This window comes from Oryza glaberrima, chromosome 1 (assembly GCF_000147395.1).
Source record: "Oryza glaberrima chromosome 1, OglaRS2, whole genome shotgun sequence".
In the NCBI taxonomy this organism is placed as follows: domain Eukaryota; kingdom Viridiplantae; phylum Streptophyta; class Magnoliopsida; order Poales; family Poaceae; genus Oryza; species Oryza glaberrima.
In genome coordinates this window covers 38,244,334-38,264,245 of record NC_068326.1, presented here as the reverse complement: position 1 = coordinate 38,264,245, position 19,912 = coordinate 38,244,334, and the positions used below count along the sequence as shown (strand labels likewise).

Genomic DNA, 19,912 nt, shown 5'->3' with positions numbered 1-19,912 from the left:
AGCAGGCACTAATATGAACGGTGCAACTCGATTAAAGTATGTATGATCTATCTATCCAGCATAAATTCACTTCACACCATCCTATCAAAATCCAAAAATATATGCCCGTCCAGAGTGATCTCGACCACGATCAATTGCACACCTCCAAGTATGCATGTGATGCGCCGACCTCTTTCATGCACAATCGCGAGCATTCTGAAGCACGTTTGAAAAATGTGATATATTTGAAATCAAAACGCACAGATTCTTGGTAGAGAATCTAGAGATCAGCGGCGCCGTGGTAGATAGAAATTCAGACATTCAGTTATACCAACAGGAATGTCTCCGGCTGCCTCGAATCGTTTGAACAAAAATTTTCTTTTGAACACAGTCGTTGAAAAATGTTCAAACTCAATCGAAGAACAGGAGGAGGAGGAGAATCAGGAATGGTTCTCTTCGCATGGAAGTTGAACAATTGACCACTAAATTAACTTGATAGAATCCTAACATCTAGCTAGAATGGTGTGAACATGCCGCCCTTATCTAGATGACAGATGTTTTTCTTCCAGTGGGAGAGGAACCTGATTCCCTTTGTTTAAAGATGAAGGGAAAAAAAAACATTGTCAGAAAGGGAGGCTATGACATGCCAAGTGTGTAGCTTTGCATCTCAATCAAAGTTTCGCTTTTGATTTCCTTCCTCCGGCCGCCCACGGTGAAGTGATGATGCAACACCGCAACATGAGGTCCCTTTCTTTTCCCCGATAAAAGTTGGATGGATATTAAGATTTCTTGGCACGTTTTTCAAACTGATAAACGATGTGTTTCGTACGAAAACTTAATTTCTATATGAAAGTTGATCTAAAATATCGTATTAATCTATTTTTCAAGTTTGTAATAATTAAAACTCAATCAATCATACGTTAATACCACCTCGTTTTACGTAAAAAAAACTTCATCTTCATCTTCATAATAAAAGAACAAAACTGACAAGGAGTGATCAGAAAACTTCCTCTTTTTTCTGTATGGCTGTGTTTAGTTCCTGAAATTGGGGAGAAGTTTGGGGAAAGTTAGTAGTTTAGAAAAAAAGTTGGAAGTTTATGTGAACCTTGTTTAGTTCCAAAGTTTTTTTTTTTCCAAACTTACAATTTTCCATCACATCAAACATTTCATACACACACAACTTTTCTATCATATCGTACCAATTTCAACTAAACTTCCAAACTTCAGTGTGAACTAAACACAGCCTAAGTAGGAAAGGTTGGATGTGATGTGATGTGATGAAAAGTTGGGAGTTTGGGGAAAGTTTGGTGTGAACAGTGGCTTCTTTTGATTCGCAATATCCACCGTCAACAGTGGCTTCTTTTGATTCGCTCACGAATAAACAACGATTTTTTGGTTAGCTCTGTCAAACCTGGTTGTTAGTTGTTGATAACTACTAGTACTAGTGTTTGCTTTAGCAGTTACAGTGCGCATAGGACATACAAGCAGCAAATCAGGCAAACAGGGAGATGTGTCAATCTCTGACGGCGCTGTAGGTGTGAGAAAGGCGACAGCGAGCACTTTCTCGGAAGGCTGATCTGGAAGAAACCAAGGCTCACAAGGAAGGTATTACTAGCTTGCATCGCACTGAAGAACCACTATATATAGGGGACTTGGGATTGTTCAGAGAAATTATCTCAAGACATACTTCTCTGGATCCATCTCTGTTCAATAGTGATTCATTCTCCACGAGAAGGAAGCTAGTCTCTGTACTACACCATGGAGAACAACAGCAACAACCAGCCGCCTCCAGGTCTCTCTCTCTCTCTAGAGATGCCTAATTATCTACAGCATAAAAGGCCTCTGTACTTAGATGTTGAAGTTAGTTGCATGTATCTTCAGATATATTAGGATTTAGCTGGGATAATTAATTTCTTACTGTTGCCTGGTTCGTTTTCTGACTGTGTGCAAATGAAATGAACAAAAAAAAAAACAAAACAGGGTACCCGACGGCAGCGGGAGCAGCTGAGCAAGGCGGGAAGAAATCGCGGCGAGGAAGCACCAAGTCTAGGGGAGACAAAGGCTTCATTGAAGGATGGTGAGTATAATCGATCGGTTAATTGTGGCTTCTTAAATTAATTTGCTGGAAATCATAGTATAATCCCCCCCCCCCCCCCCCCCCCCCTGAGAGTCTGAAACCTAACCAAAATTTCTGCTCATCTTCTTCTTCTTCAGTATTGCTGCGCTGTGCTGCTGCTGGATCTGCGAGATGTGCTGCGACTAAGCCAGCACACATACGATTATACGTACATACAGAGTTAATACACAGACAGTGGTATGTACGTGATGCGTGAGACGACGCTCGATCGCTGTGCTATATATGTACTGTGTGTATGTATCAGTGTATGATCATTAAAACCAGTTGTTTCTCACCGAGTTTGTTTTTTATCCGAGGGACTCGACCATCAGAATAACTGAAGAAATTACTATAGCTACGTGTGCCGTGTGATAGAAATTTTTCATGTATATTGCGTCGTGTGTTTGGTACGGCTTCGTGTGATTCATTCGCTTAAATTATCACCTTTTGTGTTTTACTACCACTATTCCAGTACAACATCGTTTTTTGTTTTTCTGATCGGGACTCGCAATCGGCATGCAGCTGATCAAGCTCTGGGGTGTTCTTTTCTAATTAAGATATACTACCTCAGTTATCCAGATTCATAGCTAAAAATACTTATATTTTAGAATGCAGGGAGTACATTTTAGTCCCATTTTCATTGACACGTTTTGTAAACTACTAAATGATGATATATCTCGTGTAAAATACTTTTATATAGAACTTACTTTAAAATACTAGATAAATAAATATTTTAAAAAAACTCAATTAACTATACTTTAATGGTTTCTTTCCATGTCCTAACTTCATCTTTGTCCCGGTTAAAAAACAAAAACCACATTTCAACGCAGGGCAAACCGATGAAAATATCTTGGAAATAGCTATAGCTATGATCTAACTATCGGACTCACGTACGGCTAAATTTAATTAACGGTTATAAACAGCTATAGTGTATATGAATATCCACTTCTTTAATTGATATATGGTTGCATTGTTTCTACAGATAAGTGAGTCGTACAACTGAGTGATTGTTAGTATAGCGATACTCAGATATCTCGTGGGCGTCCTGCGCGATTAATCGTACTTTGGGCTGCACGGCCTGCTTCCCTCCGGCGTGGCCCGTGAAACGCGCTCCCGTCGTGGATCCTATTGGCTACGGCCCACTACGCGTGTGGCGTAGCCTGGCCCAACCAGGCCTAGTCGCCGTACGCCGCGAGGTGATGCGATTGGGACGTAAAAAGAAAAAGAAAAAAAAAGAAGCACGATTTCAATTCAACCGCGATTTGCCGTGACGTCCCAGTCGATTCAAATCGAGTCGAGACCGAGACAGATATAAAAGCAACGTTACTCCCACGCTCAAATCGTTATCGGTTAAAATTTAAATTTTCAACTTTAAATTAAAGCTGATTTTAAGATTTTCTTATTAAAGTTTATTTTTCAGCTTTTGTTTTCAGATCGTTAAGAACACGTATATAAAAGTTTTATTCATAAATTACTTTTATGTTGTTCCGCTTATTCGGTTATTCCGTAAATAAGCAAAATTATGACGCCGTAAGTCTGCTTTGCTTGACAAAGGGAAGGGATGTTGGTCAGCACTCAGCACCGATAAAAAGATGACTTGGTCGCACGCCCATTGCTTTTCAAAAAGAACAGGTCAAACACTGCAAGCGCGTCTGCTGCTGTGGCAACGAACACGACAGCAGCTTTGGCTCAAATCCACGGTAGCATCCACTATTCAGTGACGATAGCGATGTGTTTGCTACCCCCACATGACCTTAATTAAACACCAAATCAGCACACTTTTACACTGAATCCACAAGAGTAATGCTACCTTGATACTACAAATCGCATGGAAACACGGGATTCCGAAACCTCTGTTTTTTTTTATTCATCGTTGGCTATCATAGGATAGAATCATGTGTTCTAATCCTCCATTTTCTATTCCTGTGTTCTGAATATCCAAACCTACAAAATATTCGGTTTTCTAATCCTTCATTTTTTTTCACATGCATCAACCTTATCATACTCATACGTTTTCTAATATTCCGGTGTTTTTTCTGTCATACGTTCCAAACGAGCTCTAAACATGCACTGAGGCCTGGTTTAGTTTCCCAATTTTTTTTTCTAAAAACATCGTATCGAATCTTTAAATATATGTATGGAACATTAATTGCACAGTTAAAGGGGGAATTGCGAGACGAATCTTGTGAGCCTAATTAGTCCATGATTAGCAATAAGTGCTACAGTAACCCACATGTGCTAATGATATTTTAATTAGGCTCAAAAGATTTGTCTCGCGGTTTCTAGACGAGTTATGAAATTAGTTTTTTTATTTGTGTCTGAAAACTCCTTCCGACATCCAGTCAAAGATATGATGTGACACTAAATTTTTTTTCGCAAACTAAGGGCCCATTTAAATCACAGGAATGAAAAAACGGAGGAATAGAAAAAATATAGTATTCTGACAGAAATGAAAGTATAAAATAGATGATTACAAAACACAAGAAAAACATAGGAATAACCGTTTGAATGAACCACAGGAAAAATACAGGAATTTGAGGAGAGATAAAGACTCAAAGAATTTCTTCCATGAGATTCTACCTCTTGTTAAAAATCCTTCAAAACTTGTATGGGAAGAGGCATTCCATAGGAATTTCATTGGATTTTATAAGGTTCATTTCTTTGATTCAAAGGGCTCTGTAGAAAAAATTTCTATAGGAATAAAATCCTCTAAAATTTCTATGAATTTTCTTTGAATGGGAATCTCTAAACTTTTAGAAGGAAAAATGAAAAAAAAAAACAGACGCTCGAGGTAAGGAGGTTAGCCGTCGTGCTCACTGCCCGACCGAACCAAAAATCGGAGGCTTTGAGACTTGAGACAGCGACCCCGGCGCTTCCTCGGCCTCGGGCCGCGTCTCCATGGTCGACTTGACCTCTTCTTCCTCTTCCTCCTCCTCCTCCGCTTACTCCAATCCTTCTCTCCTCCCGCGACGCCGCTGCCCACTCACCATAGCCCCGACCTCCGCAGCCACCTGACGCGCGCTCGCTCGCTTCTTGGTGGTGTTCGGTTTGGCGCTGCTGCTGCTGCTGCTATGCCGAGAACGGCGGCGGGGGTGGACGTGGAGGACCTCCTCGTCCGCGTCAAGAACGGCGCCGACGCCGAGCTCGCCGAGGTGGCGCGGGAGGTGGCGGCGCTCGCGGAGCAGGGGAGGCTCGGGGAGGACGACGACGAGGACGGGGTCCTGGTGCCGGCGCTGCTCGCGCGGCTCGCCGCCGCCGGGGGCGCGGAGGCCAGGGTCCGCGTCATGGCCGCGCTGCGGCGGCTCGCGCGCTGCGTTGGCTGCGAGAGCAAGGTGAGCACTTAGGATTGTCAAGTGTAGTCCCGCACGCTTTCTGTTCGATGATATGCCCATGCGGCAGCATTTTTGGTAACATCAGTGCTTTAGTGCATTTGGGGATTACCAAGCTGCATTCGGTGTCATTGTGCATCTTGTGAGGCACAGGTGTATCTTGGACTTGTCTCCATCATCTGGTGCACAATGCCGTGGAAGTTTAGACTCCTCGTACATCATTGTTCTTCTCGGAAAAGAAAAGTGAAATTTGTAATTTGTAAAATTTACTCACTTGGGTATCCAATTAAGGTCTCACACTGCCATGATGTTTACCTTGAAAACATTGCATGATACTCATGATCAATAATTTGCAAGACTAAATGGAGGTACTCGAATTTGAATCTGTAGAGGGTGTTATAGCATACACCTCATATCTTAAAAAAGGGAAAAAGATTACATCATACACCTTGTGTTCTGACAAGTATTTTTTGGTTGGCTATACTTAAATAACTATGATGGTATGGGTTATCAATTACCTTATGGTTCTTCCCAGTGGCAATTAATCCCCCATTCCCCCCTTTAGTTATTAGTTTCATTCATGTGATTGGATTTACTCCATGATTTTTCAGGAGAGGTTAGCAAGCATCGAGGCACTTTCAAGCATTGTTCGTTCCTTGTCTAGAGATGTTGACGAGACAAGGGAAGCAATTGCATTGCTATTGGATTTGTCAGACATCCCGCAAATTCGGCAGAGGATTGGCAGGATTAAAGGCAGTATAGTAATGCTAGTCACATTAAGAAATGCACATGAACCAGGTACCCATGATGATGCAGAGAAATTGCTGCACATGTTGTCATCCAATCCGCAAAATGTGCTCCTGATGGCCGAGGCTGGTTATTTTCGACCATTGATACATTACCTGAAAGAAGGTAGTTTAATAAATCATATTGTTCTCCACGCTGACATTTTTTTTACAGATGTAAACGTAAGTTATAATCATATGCTCCATATAGTGAAAGATTTCAAGAACAGGCATTTTACGTTAAGGTGTACAACATTTGACCCTTTTGGTGCAACTAATTGTTTAGAAAATCTTCAGAATATGCACCTTTTAGACCTACCATAAAATTGAAGAGAATTTACTCAAAGTTTATAGAAGATAAAGAAAAGCGAAAACTGTAACAAATAGCAGCCCAAAAACAGCAATTAGAAAAGAAAAAAAACTGCCTTTTGCACCACCATCTACCATCAGTAGTATATTCGTACTTCAGAGCTCTCTTCTGACAAACTACAGCATAACTTTATGATCACTGTTGCAAATTTCTAAAACCCTGCTTGACGGGCAATATTTTCCTGTTAATTTGCAGGTTCTGATATGAACAAGATCCTAATGGCAACTGCTATTTCTAAAATGTTCCTCTCTGAACCGATGAAATCTTCCCTTGGAGAAGATGGTGCAGTTGAGCCTCTAGTGGAAATGTTTAAATCCGGAAATCTTGAAGCCAAGCACTCGGCCCTAGGTGCCTTACTTAATCTCTCTAGCTCTCTACAAAATGCAGAAATTTTGATAAATTCTGGCATAACAGGACCACTGCTCCAACTTCTATTCTCTGTCACGTCAGTGTTAATGACCCTTAGAGAGCCAGCCTCAGCTATACTTGCAGCTATTGCACAATCTGAGCGTATCCTGCTTCATAAGGATGTAGCTCCTCAAATGCTCTCGCTTCTTAACTTATCGAGTCCAGTAATTCAACTTCACCTCCTAAGGGCCCTAAATAGTATTTCTGGGCACACAAATGCTAAAAGAGCTAGAGCTAAAATTAGACAAAATGGTGGAGTGCAACTCCTCCTGCCCTTCCTGACAGAAAAGAATATTGATATCAAAATTGCTGCTTTGAATTTTATTTCCAATCTGTCAAAAGATGCTTCACAGGAATTAGCTGAGCAGATTAGGGATACCCACCTTAATATTTTCGTGAAGATTATCTCTTCACCTACATCTGGAAATGAGAAGGCTGCAGCTATCGGTATCCTAAGCAACCTCCCAGTGACAGACAAGAAGATTACTGAGTTACTCACTGAAGCAAACTTGCTTCCTCTCCTGATATCCTTACTTGAGACAAACATCACAGCGCCATTGACACCATTGAGAACGTCTTTACTTGAGGGCATTGCTGGCGTGTTAATTCGGTTCACAGTCCCTTGGGATAAAAAATTACAAAGTTTAGCAGTTGGACATGGGGTGGTTCCTTGCCTTGTTAAGTTGCTTTCGGAAGGATCAATAAAAGCCAAGTCTAAAGCAGCAACATCCTTGGCTCAACTGTCACAGAATTCACTAGCATTACGTAAGACAAAATTGCCAAGGTGGCTTTGTGTTGCCCCATCAGCTGAAACTTACTGTTTAGTTCACAACTCCCAGTGCACTGTCAAAAGCACTTTCTGCTTAGTGAAAGCTGGTGCTGTCAGTCCTCTGATCCAAATCTTAGAAGATGACAATCGTGAAGCAGATGGTGCAGTATTGGAAGCACTAGCTACCCTTATGCAGGATGAGATTTGGGAAAACGGGAGCAAGGTGATAGAAAAGACATCAGGTGTTCATGCTCTGCTGAGAATTGCTGAGGCAGGAAACTCAACTTCCCAGGAGAAGGCGATATGGATTCTGGAGAGGATCTTCCGGCTTGAAGCCCACAGAGAGCGTTATGGTGAAATCGCTCAAGCTTTGCTCATTGATCTTGCTCAGAAAGGAGATCCTATCCTGAAACCAATGATTGGAAAGATACTTGCTCACCTTGAGCTACTTCAAACACAATCGAGCTACTTTTAAGCATGTTTGGGGAGCAACTGTCCATGCTGAAACTAGCAAAATGGCATGTGTAACTGGCCTTTTGCAAGTTATGCTGCGCAATGCATGTTGAGCATACGCTTGAATGATGTCTGATCCAGGTTTGCCAGGCAGTGATCTTCTCCACCAAATGTTACTGTGGACCAATTTGAAGAATGTTTCAACTGTGACATTGTACCTCCGGAAGAAGTGATTTTGTGGGGTTACAGACTTCCAGTTGTGGCTGTACAAATAGCAATCTAGCAGAGCAAAGGGAGATTGTGCATCGTGGACAGCAATCTTGTGTTGGTCTGTCATTTTTGTTAGTTCGTGGATTATATAGTGTTTAAAGGAGATAGATTGCAAGTTGTATAGTTAGTCATGTGCCGTTTCTTCTTTTGTGTATAAAATGGTGATATGAATCAAAAAGAAAAAAAAAACAGTGATATATACTAGTACAATTGTTTTGTACAGCGAACTTGTTCAACATAGCAATAGATGAAGATCATTCTTTTTGAGAAATGATTCATGTTTTTTTTTTACTTGTCAGCGTGCTGGGTCTCCAATGTATACCATACCAGTAAGATAATATTCCAGTTGACATATTTTTCACAGCAACCATATATGATATTGCATGTGGGTAATTATTTTAAGGGCAATACATGTGCGATGATTTCATGATCAAACTTCTTTGGTTAGACCTCTGTTTTTCTCCCACATAATCCCTTTATATATGGTACTCTTATGGTACTCTTTCCGTCTCCCAAAATATAAGAACCTATTTTCCTAGGTTCTTATACTTCTGGCTACCGCAAATTCCACTAAAACAAATTCCACTATGAGTAGTAAGTGGCATACTGCTGGCTACTGCAAATTCCACTAAAACAAATTCTAGTGAAAATAACTCACTTATTTGTTCTTGTGCTGATTGAAATTTGAAATCAAGCAGTTTTTTTTTTAAAAAAAATATTGAATCGACGAATCCATTCATATATTTGTAGGGGCAGCGGATCTGGGGCTTCTGGGCCCCCGGCCAAGTGACGAGCAAAACCCACCCAAAAAAAAAAAAATACAGCGGAGACGCGCGACGGCGGCGCAGTTCCCCGCTCCGCCGCTCCGTGCTCCGACCTCCGGCGACCCCGGGCACCGGCGAGTGGCCCCGACGGCCATCCAGCTTGTCAGCGTCGGTTCCTCTTACTTCTACTCTCAAATTTTTAGTCTCTTATTATCAACAGGATTGACCTGTTCACTGTTCAGGGAGCCTGTTCTTATCGCATTATCCAGATTTTTCTTTTCAAAAAACATGAAATCATCACTGGATTTTGCTTTAATAACTTATTATTATCAGTTTGTTTGCGATTTGAACCAAACAAGTGTAACAAATCTTCGTATCGTTCACCCAAAATATCTCCTGGTTTTTCTCGTTTCCGTTTCGAATTAACAGAATTTTCACTACAGATTATTAGGCCTCGAAACCTACCTTCCACATCCACGCCATTCTTCTCCGCCTCCTCTTCCTCCTCCTCCTCGGATCCCTCGCAATGGCGGCGCCGCCTCAGCCCGTGCCGGCGCCCGCGGCCGCGTCGCCGGAGGTGTTCCGGCTCGGGTTCATCGGCCCGGGTAACCTCGCGGAGAGCATCGCCCGCGGCGTGGCGGCGTCGGGCGTCCTCCCGGCCACCGCGATCCGCACCGCGCCACACCGCCGCCCCGAGCGCGCCGAGGCCTTCTCATCCATCGGAGCTCACATCTTGGAGACCAACGCGCAGGTATCCTGGACTGCTTTGGATTGCCACCAATTCCCACTAATTTTGAGTACCTTCAGTTGTACTTGTATGTTTGATTCAAGCCAGTACCTGTTGGAAATCCTACCAAAATTTGAATCCTAGCAAACTCTACCCTACCAAATGTTCTTCTATGCCATTTTTTTTCTTATGGCATGTAATTCAGTTCATTATCCATCACATTAGACATCAAGTAACTCTTCTCTTGTTATTATCTTGTGATAGGTAGTTGATGACAGTGACGTGATCGTCATCTCTGTGAAGCCGCAGATCGGTATGTTGCATCTTGTCCTGTTTTCTCATCTTTGTACAACATCTGTTTTTTCCTATGTTTTCAGATTTCAGTTTATTGTTTTCGGAAGGAAGCATATTTTTAAAGGCAAAATTAGGAGAACTAGTTAGATTTTAGTGTACCGCTGCTACTTCAGGTGTTTTCTGATGTTCTGGAGATGTAAATGCTTTAGGGGAAAAAGTCAGTGATCAATTTCACAAATGTTCTCAGGATATTTGCTAGTGATGTATGGGTAACGTTTGAGACTTTGAGTAGGTTTTGCATGCTTATGAGATTACCTCTGCATCAAATTGCAGTAAGGCAGGTACTGGTTGAGCTAAAACCCTTGCTGTCAGAAGAAAAGCTTCTGGTGTCCATTGCTGCTGGCATCAAGATGGAAGATCTGCAGGTGAATCTATATTTTTGTTTTACTCAATATCTTAACTCATGGCTTCTGGTGTGAAATATTGCTCTATCTACATTCCATGTAGAAGCAGCGAACTGTTGCACAATGCCTAATTGTGTGGATAACGTATGAGATAAAAACATCTTTATTCATGCCAGATCTTTTTTCCCTCAGTTGGAAACGTTCAGTTGTTCACAGTTTGGCCTATTTTCTTTTGATTGTAATTCCAGGGTTGGTCTGGTCATCGAAGATTTATTAGAGTAATGCCAAACACCCCTTCAGCTGTTGGACAAGCAGCATCAGGTAACATATATGACAATCATCCATTAACTTTCATATGCTTGTTTCATGTGTACTTTGTGATAGATTATGTGTTATGGTTGTCGGACTGAAAATCACATAATCTATTGGTAATCAACCTTTGTTGTAAAGTTATCAATCGACTAATATTGTGTGTCGATATCTCTTTCAGAATATCACTTTTTTTTAAGGAAGATATCACCTATTTTAGTGAACAACACTTTTATCTAATCCTTCCAGGAGAAAAAAAGAACTACCATTATGTTAAGAGTTGGGTGGTAGAATTTTTGAAATGCAAATGCTCATACATTTAGTAATTGAAATCGTAGTTTATCTTCTCAAAGAACTGAGAATTAATCAATTGCTGATCTCGTTGTATCTGCTAGTGATGTGTTTGGGGGAGATGGCTACTGAGAATGATGAAAACCGTGTAAGAAGTTTATTCAGTGCCATTGGAAAAGTTTGGACAGCTGAAGAAAAATATTTTGATGCTGTAACTGGGCTAAGGTATGTGACTAATTTTACAGATCTTTTCTTGAAAAGCTTCACTGGAAACAATATGTTATGATTTTGAGAATAAACATGTATTCCCATCTATTTGAATACAGTGGTAGTGGCCCGGCTTATATTTTCTTAGCAATAGAGGCCATGGCTGATGGTGGAGTTGCTGCTGGTCTTCCTCGGGATCTTGCACTTGGTCTTGCATCTCAGACAGTGAGTGTTCCTTCCATAAAATATGTTTGCGATATTGTTCTATGCTCTGGTCACATATTCTGTTGATCTATATAGGTTCTTGGTGCTGCAACCATGGTAAACAAGACTGGAAAACATCCGGGTCAGCTGAAGGATATGGTCACTTCCCCGGCAGGAACCACCATAACTGGGATACAAGAGCTCGAGAAGGGTGCATTCCGTGGGACGCTGATAAATGCCGTTGTTGCTGCTACAAAGCGTTGCCGTGAACTTTCTCAGAGTTAATCCTCTTGTTAGTTGTTAGTCCATTGGATGTGCGACTCTGCGCACGATTTCCCCTAGGGAAGAGGATGTGCGAATATTGATATTTAAACCTGATGAGGCTATCAGCAAATTTTGCTTGTAGTTTTATCCGAATAATTTGCTGCACTTTAGTGGCACGAAATCTGGATGATGTTAGATTGATACTTATTCTGGCAGCAGCTGTTTTTGATCGTTTTTGTTGGGATATTGGAGTTTTAAGGTATGGCAGGCTGCTTGACTGTCTGGAATGTCAAGAACTTCACAGAAAACATAAAAGACATAAGATGTAATTACGCGTACAGTTCTCAATCACTATATGTCGAGTGTCAAACAACATTGGGCATAGTGTTCGACTGGGCATAGTGTTCGACGGAGATTAAATTGGGAAATTGAAATGTATGCCTTTTGCATGCAATATATACCCTACGATGCCGAAGCAGCCCTATATGAATTCCCAACAAACTGACAATCACACAACATTACCATACAGTTTTATTATATATACATGAATCTTGAATGCTTCGGCTATCAAATTGCGAGAATACCATCAAGCTATCAAATTCTCACATGTAATTGCGAGAATACCATCGATCTTCAGGAGACCATTTGTCTTCATACCTTCCGAGCGAGTACCCCACAGCAGGCATATCAGCAAGATGCAGAGGATCTGGTTCTATGCCATAGTCTGTCAGTGGTCGGTGCTCAAGAATCTTATCATGATCAATCACGAAATCTGGAATTTCAACTTCCCCCTTTCTGATGTCCCCCCAAAGATACTCCAGCCGACTAACATACTTGATTTTCCAATACAAACTGCAAGAAAAGCTTATGGAATTTTAGATTTCAACTAATATTAATACTGAAAGTCAGTACTGGAGACAGCAGATAAAAGAAAGGACACTGATTTAGCCTGCCTATCGATTTAAAACAGGTTTACTTATCACTACAATCACTACCGAACCTATGAGGTATTATAATATGCCACAGATTGGTATGTTGCATCTTGTCCTGTTTTCTCATCTTTGTACAAGATTTGTTTTTCCATATGTTTTCAGCTTTCAGCTTATCATTTTCTGAAGGAAGCATATTTTTAGAGGCAAAATTTGGAGAACTAGTGTACAGCTGCCACTTCAGGTGTTTTCTGATGTTCTGGAGATGTAAATGCTTTAGGAGGAAAAGTCAGTGATCTATTTCACAAATGTTCTCAAGATATTTGCTAGAGTAATGTATGGGTAACATTTGAGACTTTGAGTAGGTTTTGCAAGGTTATGAGATTACTTGTGCATCAAATTGCAGTAAGGCAGGTTCTGGTAGAGCTAAAACCCTTGCTGTCAGAAAAAAAACTTCTGGTGTCCATTGCTAGCGGCATATTTTAGGTTTCAACTAATATCAATACCAAAATGTCAGTACCAGAGACTGCAGATAAAAGAAAGCACGCTGATTTACTAGCCTGCCTATCGATTTAAAACAGGTCTACTTACCACTACAATACCTAGTCTATGAGGTGCAACAATATGGTGGAGTTTAATCATTAATTTTTCTGCTGAATAAGATAGGGAAACAGCAAAACAGAAAATATTAGAGATAATACTGACCCTCCACTTAAAAAGAGCCTGCCAAGCGTGGCGATGGCCAACCTAGAGCGAAGCCCAGGATGCAAGAAGTATAAGATCTGCAGTCTCTCCTTGTATTCAGGTGGAAGATCTTCATAGACCCCCCTCAAGATTGACATACCAGGGTTGTTATCATCTGACTGCACAGTGCTGTGCATGTACAAAAGGCAGAATGGCCCCTCTGGCAATTCGGTGCGCAGCTTGTGAAGAACATACTTCTTCAGACGATCACCACCTATGACAGGAGCTGGAATTCGAAAAGCAGATGTTATGTTAGTGTTGACAATGAGAAAAGAGTAAGGGCCTAACACAAGAGCATTACAGCATCAGGTTTACTTCATGACAGTCGCAGCCGCACACTATATTCAAGAAATGAACATACAGCTGCTTGCTATTTCCAATATCGGTATAAAAAATGACCAGCAACCGCTCCAATACACCGCCAGGGCGCCAGGCACTAATGAAGGGCAGCAAAACGGAGATAAACGTTGTACCAACTAGGCAATTATCAAATGAATTATCTAACATTTAGTTAAGATCAATCAAACCATCCATTGATCGAGTGCTAGCAAACGAGCTCTGATATATTAATTCAAGGTCCAGCATTCAACAAATCTGTGTACCTCTCCCAAGTTCAACGTGTCCAAAACACTCAATTCGGTGCATCTACCGAACAGTGCAGGCGGATCAGAATCTAAATTTACTACACAATTGAGAAGGTCTATGAACTATCAATCTCCAGGATCCAATTTTTTTCCTGTTTAATTCACATAATTCGCACCCACATAGATGATAGATACATCCAGAAGGGAACCACGATCCAATCTGATAAAGCCACAAAGGAAAGGAGAGGTGGGGAGAAGAGGGCGTTTGGCGCACCAGGGAAGAACCTGCCGACGACGCGGACGATGCGCCTCCCGGCCCTGTCGGTGCCCTGGAGACGGACGACCTGGAGCTCTTCGAGGTCGGAGAAGTCCTCGCCGTCGGCGGGCGCGGAGAGGTCGGGGAGGCAGTCGTGCCACTCCTCCCGGTCGGCCGGGTTGAGGAGCGCGGCGCCGGCGTCGACCGCGAAGTCGGAGCCCAGCACCACCACGGAGAAGTCGCCGGTGCCCTGCGCGAGCGCCATGGCCGCCGCCGCCGCCGCACCTCACGCCGTCACGCGGTCGATCCCCGCGCCGGCCATCCACCACCTACCAAGACGAGACGATGGAGAAGGCGACTGTTTTATTTGGGCCTCCATTGGGCCCAACTAAGAGGACATCAAGGCCCATCTTGCCGGGCTTGCTGGGCTGCATGCTTCTCCTGGACCTTTCTGTCCCTTCTTTTTTGGAACAAGTCTATCTCGCCTCTCCCATCAACTGCTCCTTGATTAAACCGTCTCTCTACGTAAAATTGGGTATAAAGCATCTCCCATCTTTAATCCGGTGCACATTGACTTATTCAGTCGTTTGGGAAACGGTTTCTGCTAACATGACAAGTGGACTGCGATTGACTCGTTGAATCGGCAAGAGATCCACATGTTAGGGCATATATAAAGATAGAGTCCGATATGGTTTCTTAATTAATACATATCACTTAAAGATCATCCTCCTACAATAATTGAGAACAGAAGACCTCTCTTAACAATTATTACACCAAAACATTATGGGCCTCCATTGGGCCCATCTAGAAGGACACGAAGGCCCATCCAGCCAGGCTTGCTGGGTTGCATGCTTCTCCTGGATCTTTTATACCCCTTGTTTTCCTCTTCCACGTTCTCTTCTAATTACAAAAAAATGTAGTTTTTTTTCAAAACCAAAAAGAGGTCACAAAGGAATGAGATCTTTTACCTTTCTGAAGTGACCAATATGCAATTTTGACCACTTAATTCTAAATATCACATATTTGAAAACGTTGGACAGGTGTATCAGGAAAAGTTTCAGAAATCCAAATATGATATCTGGAGTACTAGTATAAAGAGCATGAAGAATAAGTAGAATCCACAGTGGCTGCAGGCTGCAGCTATGCGGTTACCTGAAGGAAGCAAACAGGTCCGTGAAAACGATAATCCAAAGGCGAATTTTTGAGGAAGGAACCATTCATCCTTGCCATTTGTCAAGAAAAGGAAAGGAGCATCTGATCCGAGCATCCCTGTCTTTGCTAGTAAAACGGCAACAGCTTTTGGCTCCAGGTGAACGATTCGATCGATCTTTTTTTCTTCTTCTTTAATGTTTGATAAGAGAGACTGATTAGATGGTGATTAATCTGTGAGGTGAAACCGACATTAACATCACGCGTGGTGCTACCAATTTCACCGTGGAAAGCAAAGCAGGGACGCTTTTGAGGTTGGAGCTCCCAACTTTGGCAGAAGTTTGGTGGAATTTGGAAACGCCACGCCACCGGCTGCCGATTCCGTGGAATTTCCGACAAGGTGAGCTCGATCTTGGCCGCTTCTTCCGACACGTTGAAATTGCTACGCCCAAAGTTGAATTCTTCCACGGAGAATTCAGAGCGTCGTAACATGAGAAAAGAAAAGGGCAAATCCAAAGTCATAGTATTTCAGGACGAGATTACCACTCTCGTCGTCATCGTCATCATCAGGCAGAGCTTAATTTTGCTGGATTTCCTTTACGTAACTGATACGAAACTCACGTAGGAGTGTACGTTCAGGTTTGGCACTGTTGTCTTGTCTTTTAGTACCAAATGCAACGACCTTCGTGCCTTTCCGATGAGCAAGTAGTTCAGAAATAGTAGTGTAGTACGAAAAAGAGGGAGGGAGTTGTTCACTAAACTTCACTTGATTGATTCCTAGGGAAAATTATGCATTTCAACCAAAACGGAGAGAGAGACACACACACTATGAACAAAAACAACACAAGGACATCGAATTCACCTGGACCTAAGCCAGATGACACAAACAGAAGAAGGAACTAAACAGTTACTAAAAATGAAAAAAAAAAGATTAAAGACTAGCTTAACCATGAATGTTCATCAGCAGCAGCAGCAGCAAGTAATCTAGTCGCGGCGGCGTCTCCTTCGCAGAAATACGGGAAGGCGGCGGCGAGCGGCGGCAGCGGCGGCGGCGGCGGTCAGTCGAAGCGGCGGCCGCGCCATGCGGAGACGGAGAAGAGGGCGCGATCTTGCCAGCAGAGGAAGAAGTTGCCCTTCTCCTCCCGGACCTTGAAGCCGTCGCAGCCGAGGCCCTGCGCCACCCGCCGCGCCTGGAGCAGCGCGTAGTAGCTGAGCGGGACGCGGCCGAAGCCGGCGCCCTCCAGCCGCCGCGCCCACCGCTCCAGCCGCTCGTGCCGCTCCCGCCGCTCGCCGCCGTCGCACGCCACGATGTTCTTGATCTCCTCCCCGAGCAGCCACCGCTCCACGCGCGCGCGCTCCACCGACCCGCGCGCCGCCCCCACCTCCAGGCAGTCGAACAGCGCCGCGTAGTAGTTAAGCGCCTCCACGAACCTCTCCGTCAGCCCCGCCGCGTTGTGGCTCGCCTCCTGCTCCGCCACCACCATCACCTTCGGCGACAGCCCCCACAGCGCGCCCAGGAACGCGTCCGCGCGCGACGTCGACGGCGACAGCCCGGACTCCGGGCTCCGCCTCTCCTTGTCGCCGCCCGCCACGGCGGCGGCGGCGTCGTCGTCGGACGCCAGGAGGCAGTGCAGCTGGAGGCTGGAGCAGATGGCGAGGGCCTCGCCGGTCTTCACGCGGAGGGACTCCACGTCGAGGGCGTCGAGGCGGGACACCACCGGGTTGAACTGGAACGGCACGTCGAGGCGCTCTGCTTCTTTCGTGAGCGCCATGGCCGTCTGGGTGAGGAGTTCCTTGTGCTCGTGCACCGACGTGAGGCGCAGGTGCGGCGGGCCCTCGGGGCGCGCGGCGAGGAGGTGGAGGAGCTCCAGCCATTGCGTGGCGTCGGCGCCGCCGAGGTCGATGACGTGCACGATCTTCTCGGACTCCATGGCCTCCAGTATCGACTGGTTGGCGGCGGCGCCGGCGAGGCGGAGGAACGGGCAGAGGTCGAGGAAGTGGCGGCGCGCGGCAGCGACCTCGGCCGGCGTGGGCGACGCGCGGGGCAGGAGCAGCGCGCGGCACAGCCCAGGCCACGCCCTCAGCGCGCGCCGCGCCAGCGCCTCCGCGAAGGCGGCCGCCACGCGCTGCATGGCGTCCCCGTCGGGCGCCGCCAGCGACGCGATGTGCTCGAGCGCGGCGTTCGCAGCATCAAGCCGCCCGGCCGCCGCCGCCGCGGCGCAGTTGAGCAGGAGATGGATGAGGCACAGCCCGCGCTCGTCGGAACGCAGCTCCCGCACCATCCATGGCGGCGTGGGCGACGCCGCCGCGGCCGGGTGGAGCGGCATGTTGGAGAAGTTGTGGAGCGGGGAGGATGTCACCGACGACGACGAGCCTTCGTCCTGGACCATCAGCCTCGCCAGCGCTACCCCCCCAAACCTTGAAATACAAAAAAGCTACAACCTTTGATCCAATCGATTCTACGAGCACGGGCGCATTTGAGGTTTTGTGATGAGTGGAGCCCGCGAGGTGAGGGTGCAAAAGGCTGCGAGCTCTGCCTGCGCAGAATTAGATTGGAGACGAAGAAGAAGCCATTAATAATCAAAGCAAAGCAAAGCAAGTAGTGTAGCGCAATGAAGGCGACGATGAGAAGAAGCTGGCGCCAAAAGTCCAAGAGGATCGAAACAAGAAGCAAACAGCTCGGGAAACAAAAATACAATCCCGGGGCCAGATTTCCTCAGGCAACGGGACAAAAGCAAATCGCCACCATTTATTTCTGCGATACAACCCACAAGCACAAGCAGCGAGCGACAACGACGAGAGCTATCTATCTATCAATCATCCTATCCTATCCTCCAACACTTGCATCGAGAGAGGCGAGGCATAGCAGCGGCATGCATGCATACCACCACAAGTGAACAAAAGAGAAGGAAGAAAATGCTCACCTCAAGGAGGAGCAGCTGCAGCGTCCCTAGTCCGTCCCAAGAGAAGAGAGAGGATTTCACAATCTTTCAGAGGAGACGATGCAGAATTGCAGATATAAAGAGGACGAGAGAGAGAGCAGGTGAAATGAACGAAATGGGGTTTGAGTGGTGTGGTGGTAGTAGCGGCCTGCGCTTTGGACTTTTGGGGGGTTGTGTGCGCGCGCTGGCGACAAGAAGCGGAGGAGGCTTTTTTTGTCCGCATCGCGCTTGTCTCCACTCGCGCACCGGCACCGGCCCGAGCATTCATTTCACTCTTCTTGTTTTTTTTTTTTCTGTCCGAGACTGCACGCTGCCCCTTCTATTCTCCCGTAATCTGCGTGGACCGACTCTACCTCTGCTCGAGTAGCGGAAAACCTCGCTAATTTCCGAATTTCTTATCGGTTTTTCTTATGTATTAACTTTAGCTTACGTGTAAACCCTCGTGCTTCTTTTTTTTTTTTCGATCGGTATCCCATCCTTTATGGCTTTATTTCTGAGCTCGGGAGTATCTTTTTTTTTTTGTCATATTACTGTGCTTTTGCAACTTAGACGTGTTTAATTTAGATTGTTGTTGTTGTCACGGATTAAGTATTTATTATGGGCGAGTAGCTAAAGCTCGTTATCGGTTTTTCATAGCTTGCGTGTAAATCATCTCTTTTTGAATGCTTTATCTATGAGTTTGGGTGTATCCATTTTTCTTAGATTATTGTGTTTTTTAAATTAGGCCATGTTTAATTTGGATTATTGAATAGACTATTGTTACGGGTTATGGAGTGATTATAAGAACAAATAAATATTAAAGAAATAAACTTAACAAGTAGATTAAAATAATTGTATAATCAATGCAGTAAACAAGCTATTTAAGAGAATATTTTCTAAGCGTTGAGCAAATAATATGTTTTAATAATCCGATGAATAATCTGAAAAAGAACAACACCTAGTGAGAAGGAAATAAAATAATTTTACCATGTTACCTGGATATAGGCTATCAAAATTTATGCTAAAATATAAGGTGCATTTTGCCCTCTTTCTTATATGCCATAGAAAATCTTGCAAGAAAGATACGACTTTAAGAGAGAAAAGAATGCATTCTTGTTCTTCTTAACTTATGGAGTATTAGGAATGCTAAATACTTTATTTTTAATTCATGTGTAATGGTCCAAGTGTATATAGTAGAAATAGAGTTTTCTCGTGACAGTGGCAGTACTCTCTCTAATTTTTAATATACGTCACTGTTAACTTTGAGACATATTAATAAAAAGAGCATATGCAATACTTATTATTTAAGTAATTTCAATGAAATAAACAGATCATAATAAAATAAATAATAATTATATTTTTTAAAAAAAATAATAAAACAAAAAG

At 44.0% G+C, this 19,912-nt stretch overlaps 4 protein-coding genes across 5 annotated transcripts; 2 read left to right on the top strand and 2 right to left on the bottom strand.

The window, feature by feature from the left end:
* The first annotated feature begins 4,907 nt into the window (after positions 1–4,907).
* LOC127774146 (U-box domain-containing protein 43-like) lies at positions 4,908–9,174 on the top strand. Its single transcript, XM_052300434.1, has 3 exons — positions 4,908–5,427; positions 6,036–6,336; positions 6,775–9,174. The coding sequence occupies exons 1-3, from the start codon at positions 5,167–5,169 to the stop codon at positions 8,229–8,231; spliced, it is 2,019 nt and encodes a 672-aa protein (XP_052156394.1). The 5' UTR covers positions 4,908–5,166; the 3' UTR covers positions 8,232–9,174.
* Positions 9,175–9,240: 66 nt separating this feature from the next.
* Positions 9,241–12,163, top strand: LOC127774156 (pyrroline-5-carboxylate reductase). Of its 2 annotated transcripts, none has more exons than XM_052300445.1 (8): positions 9,241–9,405; positions 9,687–9,994; positions 10,235–10,283; positions 10,598–10,689; positions 10,917–10,989; positions 11,373–11,493; positions 11,595–11,700; positions 11,776–12,163. In XM_052300445.1, exons 2-8 carry the CDS (start codon positions 9,770–9,772, stop codon positions 11,962–11,964), a joined length of 855 nt encoding a protein of 284 aa, XP_052156405.1. In that variant the 5' UTR covers positions 9,241–9,405; positions 9,687–9,769; the 3' UTR covers positions 11,965–12,163. The 2 variants fall into 2 exon arrangements, with proteins under 2 accessions (XP_052156405.1, XP_052156402.1); XM_052300442.1 differs by having other exon boundaries at positions 9,241–9,411.
* Positions 12,164–12,269: 106 nt separating this feature from the next.
* Positions 12,270–14,795, bottom strand: LOC127774170 (uncharacterized). The gene is made up of 3 exons (XM_052300450.1): positions 14,475–14,795; positions 13,578–13,842; positions 12,270–12,795 (listed from the first exon to the last, which is right to left on the bottom strand). The coding sequence occupies exons 1-3, from the start codon at positions 14,719–14,721 to the stop codon at positions 12,546–12,548; spliced, it is 762 nt and encodes a 253-aa protein (XP_052156410.1). The 5' UTR covers positions 14,722–14,795; the 3' UTR covers positions 12,270–12,545.
* A 1,604-nt stretch (positions 14,796–16,399) lies between these two features.
* LOC127760801 (scarecrow-like protein 3) lies at positions 16,400–18,760 on the bottom strand. The gene is made up of 2 exons (XM_052285099.1): positions 18,530–18,760; positions 16,400–18,142 (listed from the first exon to the last, which is right to left on the bottom strand). The coding sequence occupies exon 2, from the start codon at positions 17,993–17,995 to the stop codon at positions 16,664–16,666; it is 1,332 nt and encodes a 443-aa protein (XP_052141059.1). The 5' UTR covers positions 17,996–18,142; positions 18,530–18,760; the 3' UTR covers positions 16,400–16,663.
* Positions 18,761–19,912: the final 1,152 nt, after the last annotated feature.